Raw genomic sequence first — 6,960 nt, forward strand, 5'->3', positions numbered from 1 at the left:
AATCTGGAAAGACCCATCTTCATGAGTTCAAATCTACCCTCAGTTGCATAGCTTTGTGTGACCCTGGGCAAGTCACTTAACCCTGTTTGCCTCAGTTCCTCATTTGTAAAATGAGCTGGAGAAGGAAATGGCAAACAAATCATTCCAGTATCTTTGCCAAGAAAACCCGAAGAGGGGTCAGGAAGAGTTGGATGTGATGGAAACAAGTGAATAGCAATGTCAGAAATGGAGGCTGCTTAAAGGAGATCATGGCCATCTTAGTTTGGAACCATGGGTAACTAAGCTCCTTGAGAGCTGAGAGAGACTAGAGTGACAAACTAAACTGATGAACTTGAATAATGGAGAAATGAATTTCATGTCCGTAGTCTACTTTTGAAAGGGAATGATTTAACCCTGTTTGGAAGTTGCATTGTTTGTGGGTTCCCTTGACATTTCCCTATATCCCTGTCTATAACTAAGAACAGAATAGATTCTGTGGTCTGAGTGCCCACTAAATGGGGATGGTGGAACTTTTTTGATGACCTAAAGCTAGCGTGCCTCAGGCAGGAATACATGGGGGTCGGGTATGTCCCCTTCACATGTTCCTTGAATCTCCACCTAATTCTATTGACTTCTATTGGTTATCTTTCTCCCTGTCTTTGCAGTATATTGTCAGAATTTTGCCCCAAGCTTTAAGGAGAGTGAGATGAATGTCATAGCTGCAGATATGTGCACCAATGCTCGTCGAGTTCGCAAACGCTGGCTACCCAAGATCAAGTCCATGCTTCCTGAGGGGATGGAGATGTACCGAACCGTTATGGGCTCCGCCACAGCCAGCGTCCCCCTTGAGCCTGAGTTCCAGGCCACCACAGCCCAAGTATTTGAGCAGAGAATCTACGCAGAGCGGCGGAATGATGCCGCCACCATCGTGGCTCTGAGAACTAACACGGTCAACGTAGACCTGAGCAGTGCTTCCAACCCGCCGTTTGAGCCAAGTGAAGAGGCAGATGGGGCTGGTTCGGTCATTCAGGAGGTGGCTGGGCCAGAGCCCCTACCCTCGGATAGCCAAAGCACTCCCCAATCTTTTGAACAAGGTCCTGCAAGCACCAGCAGGCCGGAGACACCGGTGAGAAGACAAGATGGTACTTATGGAGGGACTTTGTAAAGATACTTAAAGAAAAGAAAAAAAATTGTGACTTATAAGGGATCTAAATACTAAAGCTGCTTGCATGCATACTAATACAAAAAAAAATGTGATCAAGCCACTTACCTACTGAACTGCTACTGTTGCCTGAAAAAAATGTGATTTTTATTCTGCTTGTATTTAAAATTTATGAAGGAAATAATCGCATTCGTTATACTGTAAATGATTAGGTCAGTGACGGCCTATTTAAAAGAGAGTTCCTGGGCTCTATTTTTTTTTTTTTTGATACTCCTGAGATTAGACTCTAAACTTGTAGCTTCCCCCGCTCCTTACAAGGGGATGGGGTGAAGGAGGACTGAGACATCCCCTCCCATGCTTCCTGCACCCAGGTCCTTTCCAACCCTTTCTTCCCAGCACAGAACTAAAGCCATTGTTACTTCCTCCATGCTCTATAGAAGGTTGTGCCATCACTCAGGAGGAGAAAGTTTTTGGATGGTCGGAGAATGTCTGGCAGTTCAAGGACCCACAGGACTTGGCAGGTGGTCGACTGGAGGTGCTTCAATTAACACTCCATTCCTAAACTTGTAGTGGTCCTCACTTTTGAGGGTCTCTGAGTGGGTACATTGGGGGTATGGAGGTTTGGGGTGGGCAGGCTGAAGTGGGGCAGAGAGCTTTCCCCAGGAAGCCTCCCAAAACTCTGTCCCCTTTTGTCCCCCCACTCCCACTCCCTAACTGAGACTCTCCTTCAGTGTCAGGATAACCATGGTTCCATATTTGTGTTTGTCACACACGTACTTTGGGGGTCCGAGCATCAGGATATGGGGAAGGTGGGGGGAATTATTGGTATGGGGGTGTTAGGACATGTCGGTTGGCACTGATTGGTATATGTGAATGTGTGCAGACACCCCACTGTCTTTACTCTTCCCCTCTCTTCCCTTCCCATCAGATCCCTATTTCTCTTCCTATTGAATGAGGTACCATTCATTATAACCCTCAGTGAGTTAATTCTCTGAATTGGCTTTAACTCCTTCCCCCATCCCAAGCTATGCATTCTTTATCTCTTCCTCATCCCTCATGTGAAACCCCATTTTCATGAATCTGAGGGACCACTTGCCTAGTGGTGGTCACCCTGGAGGAGTTGGGGGCAGCCGTGATGAGTCTGCTGGGTAGTAGAGGTATGGTCACAGGCTTGACCCTTAGGGTTCACTTTGAGCTCCCATGATTTCTTCAAGAGTGAGTTTAATGTCAGGGGACCCCAGAGAACCTTCTTCTCCTGCCTATTAATTAATAGCAGGGGTGAAAGGGATTGCCCATCTTGGCTTTCCTTTTCTTGTGGAATTGATTTGTGACGGTCCTGAAACCTTTTGAATTCTATAGGACCTTATGTTCTTTGATAGAAAGAAAAACTTCATTTCCCAATTTCTTTTGTCTTCCTTTCCCTTCACCCCAAATAGACCAAATTTTTGGGAATGAGGCATGGACTTGTCCACTTTTTTTCCCCCTGAAACATGATTGCTGTCCCCTTTAGGAGAAGCAACAACTTGGCTTTGACAGGTAGAGAACTTTTTCCAAAGTATCAGTTGTTGGTGAAAGCCAGACCACATGACTTTCTATCACCTCGGCTGCAGGAGGAAGAGGCCAGATTTGGAGGAAGAGGGTTGGGGGAAGTCAGGTGTGGGTGAGTGAAAATGTGACTGCCATTTTCCTTGTCTCCCTTTCCATTTGGAAAGGGTTTTCCATTGCTGGCAATCCCACTATAGGGCAGTTGACTTGCCCCTACTGGGAGAGCTTGGCCAGGAAACAAGGTGATCCTTTGCCTGTGTAGACCCCTCTAGGTAAATAAAGGGGGATATGGAATGTGTGTAGGTGCTTGTGCAAGTAGTGACAGTGAATTGGGGCTTATGCTCAGTGGAGAGATCCATGAGTCCTGGTGAGTAGAGGATAACAAAGTCCCCACCCCCAAGACTTCTTGGTGCTGCTTTGTGACCTCTTCCCACCACCACCACCATGGACAGCGAATCCTGACTGAATCCCTTGCTCAGTATGTGCCAATATTTCCTCTCCATCATAATCTTTGGTCCCTTGTTAGGTGTAGGTTTATGTCCAACTGTGTGGGATTCAGAAATGAAGAAAGGGACATGAGCAGAAGTTGGATTGGTCACTGTCTACCTGTGTTTTAGCCAATGTGGTGTGCGGAGTCCGTGGTTTTTGTAAAGAAGAAATACTGGTGCTTAATACTGTAGCATTGGGGATGCTTTTAGAATTTAAGGTGGGGGTGGGGATTGGCAGAATGTTGTGAAAGGCCAATGTCAGAGGTTGTTGGTTTTGTTTTTACTTTTCTGAACTTGAAATATGCTCACTTTTCAATTTAATTTTTTTTAAAGCAAAGAAAAAAAACCCAACCAGTGCAAAACAGACACATTCACTGGTCAGAATGAGTTCTTCCTTTGTGTTTGTGGGTCACAGCATTTGGGGTTTTTTGGAGGGGGGGCAGATTCTCCTTCTCACCCCAGTGAAAGGGGGTTCTAGAGGGCAGCTCTCCATCTTGGGTCACTGTTTATTTAGCCAGATACTTGAAATATTTGTATCTTTTATAGAAATGCTTGCTTCCTTCCTGCCTGTACCCAAACTGCCTTCCCTATTTGATACCCCTTGGTATTTAAACAACCCCCTCCCTCTCCCCCATGGGTTTGGGCCATTAAGCATTTCCATTTCCAGAGTCTCTGCAGTGGACTCTGTCAGGTTCCCTTTTTTTGGGGGGGGGGGGGATGTGATAAATGACACATTGGCCATTAGGGACCTTTGTTATAAACCTTCCCCCCAGGTCAGCTTCTCTGCTATTCCCACTGAATCTGAAGTCTCCTTTGTAGATTCTACCATTCCACCAAAAATGAACCAAGGTTAGTACCCCCCAAAAGAGAGGGCCTTTTCAGCTCAAGAAGTCACTTTATCTTATCATTGCCATGCTAGCATATGATGGCTTTTTCAAAAATAGGATTTCTGTTTTCCTTTGAAGCCCTTTTCTCATTATTTCCACCCCATTCTGTGCATGGCAGGGTCTTAAGACCAGTTTAAATTACTCTCCATAAAGCCAGCATCTTTAACTTTGCCACATGCACTGTCTGAAGTCTCCTATGCCCTGCCCTCACTTGACTATCCAGAAAGTCTGGATCTTGATTTCTTCTCTCCTATCATGAATGGGACTATAGTCATATGGGGTATATATAAGGGATAGCAGAACCTTCCCCTTCAGTTCTAATGCCCCAGCTGTGTGGTGTGTACATGAAAGCTGTGAGCTCTTCAGCTCTTTGCTTACTCACAATAGATTTCAGCTCATGTTCTTATCATTATACCTACCTGCCCTATCAGGAGCTCAGGCCATCATTCTTCTTTCATGTATCAGCCTTTGAGTATAAGAATTATTTGAAAGAGTCCAAGAGGACTCTCCCAAGCATGGGCAAAGTGTGACTTAGCTATGATTTAGTCTTGAATTGGCTGGGAAAGCAAAATCCCCCGTTGTTGCACACTTGTAAGGAATATATGGTTTTTGTGGCCAGATTTTTTGAGGCTATTGAAGGGGTTCTGAGACTTGAGGGTTGAGAGAGTCAAGGGTCTTAGGAAATGTGAAGTATGTAATGTTGGATGGACGTCTCAGCCTAAACAAAGGTAAAATAAAAGTTTCAGTCCTTCTGGGTTGGACTGGCGTGTATTTTGAGACCAGAAGAAATGAGTTACCATAGCTTCTCTGCCTCTAGGGTGGGAGTCTAAGGAGCATCTCCAGTCTGCAGTGGTCCCTTGTGTATTAAAGCTAACCAGTATTCCTTTTTTTTTTTTAAAGTAAGTTAAGGCATTTTCACTTCATTCCCTGCCACAATGGCACTTTCAATTTGAATTTTGCTTGAGAAACATTCAGAACTGAGAGATGTAATATCACTGGTGAATGAAAAGGGCTCTATCCATCAAGAAACCACCACAAGAAAAATCCAATATGGTGGTCTCATTCAAGAGACCCAAGGATGGATGGTTAAGCGTGTAGTTATGAATAGTGGCTGATTTGAACAGAATAGGTGAAAGACATAGTGGTTATTATATCAAACAAGATTATAGGTTGCACAGAAAATCTATTTTTTTATACCTAGCACAACTTCCTAGATTTTTCATTTTTCTTTTCTTTCCCCCCTTTCCTCTTTTTTTTGGGGGGGTCTTTTTTGTTGTTGTTGTTGTTGTTTTTGGTTTTGTTCTGGGTTAAGAAGAATTTGTTAAAACTTTAAAAAATGTGAATGGGTTTTGAGCTCTCCCTTTTTCTCTGGGTGAGGGTGAGTGTTTTGCACTAATGTTTCCTGTGTGTAGGGGATTAATGATATGTTAGAAAATGTATATGGGATGTTGATTGTATCCTTTGAGGAAAACCAATCCCTGAAGATACTGAATGTAACGTGAAACCGAAGCAGTCCTTGGCTTTCATGGGGCTTTCCAGAGTGCCTTAGAATTTTTTGGATCATTTTTTTCCCAAGGAAAACATATTTTCAAAATCAGACCATGTTTCCCTCTCCTTTGTTTACAACACTATCAATTCCAGAATTGGGGGCTGCTTTGTCATGTGAATATGAAACTGCATTTCTCTAGATCCACTAGAACAAAAGAGGAACAAAAAACCCCTCAGTATTTATGATATGTCTGCACCTTTATTCTTACGCTTGACTATTAGCAATATGCGTATAATATATCTATATTCTATTATATATCTAAATTATATCAAGCACCTTTTTGAGGAATAACATTTTTTTTTAAAAAAAAAAAGACTGAACAGAGTTTTGAGCTAAAGATATGTGCAGTTGCCATAGTGGGCCAGACATCTGCTTTGTCCTAGTTGATGTGACCAAGAACTCAAAGTCAGTCCCAAAGTCACTAGGGCATTGATACCAGGGCGTCAGAACATTGCTCACTTGGGCCCACCATGTGCTAGACCCCTGTGTAATTCTTGGTTGAACACAAGGTTGTGAAAAAGCACAGAGGGAGCAGCTGGTCCAGTGGTGAGCAAACACTAAATCACAATTGTCCATTAAATATAGCAGATACTAGTGGCTTTGTGTTGAGGTCCTCTTGGAACTTGAATTCTCTGTATTGTTTTCTGCCCTGTCTCTGGTCTTGCCTGAGAGGTCTGTTTGTGTTTGTTCTTGGGTTGTTGGGTTGTGGTTTGTTTGTTTTTTTCCCCTATAACTATGGTGTAGGATCTGTGAAGGGGGATGGGGGTGGGGGGGAAATGAAAGTGGAAACTCTTAATTTTTTGATCCCTATTTAATTGTGTGTGTGTGTGTGTGTGTGTGTGTGTGTGTGTGTGTCTTATCTATGATATAGAGGCAGAACAGTGCTCTAGACCTCCTGTTCTCTTTAACTGTGTGTTATGGAAATATTTTCCATCAGCCCATCCCCTCTTTTGTGATTCCCTGTTATTGTGTCAAGGGCCTAGGTTGGGACTCAAAAAAAAAAATTAACCTTTTTTTTTTGGGTCATAACTTATTGAGTGTGTGTTTATTTTATTTTATTTTCCTGGGTTTCCTTTCTTCAGTATTCATACATAGTGCTGTGATGAAGGTGCTGGGTAAAAATTCTGATATCAAGGAGGCTGGGGGGAAGTAAGAGGACAGCAAAAGCAAGAACCCTCCTTTCCCAGTCCCTCTAAGGATTTAGAGAACTTGACATGGGCAGCCTTGATGTTGATTCCATTAATCCATTGAGTAGAAGTATTTCTAACCCTCTGGGGTGCTTAAGCAAGGCAGATGCTCTTAGTACTGGGCTTGTCAATCCATCTAGGGAAGTGTTAAAGGTGAGCTGTG

The 6,960-nt window shown here is 43.4% G+C and overlaps 1 protein-coding gene across 4 annotated transcripts in view; it reads left to right on the top strand.

Moving 5' to 3' along the window:
- Positions 1 to 6,438, top strand: part of NACC2 (NACC family member 2) — a 130,156-nt gene extending 123,718 nt beyond the window's left edge. For all 4 annotated transcript variants that reach the window (XM_043982866.1, XM_043982869.1, XM_043982868.1 and 1 more), the window contains one exon: positions 645 to 6,438. In XM_043982866.1, coding sequence (XP_043838801.1) covers positions 645 to 1,144 — 500 coding nt within the window. In that variant the 3' untranslated portion in view covers positions 1,145 to 6,438. The remainder of the gene's footprint in view (positions 1 to 644) is intronic.
- Positions 6,439 to 6,960: the final 522 nt, after the last annotated feature.

This window comes from Dromiciops gliroides, chromosome 2 (assembly GCF_019393635.1).
Source record: "Dromiciops gliroides isolate mDroGli1 chromosome 2, mDroGli1.pri, whole genome shotgun sequence".
Classification (NCBI taxonomy): domain Eukaryota; kingdom Metazoa; phylum Chordata; class Mammalia; order Microbiotheria; family Microbiotheriidae; genus Dromiciops; species Dromiciops gliroides.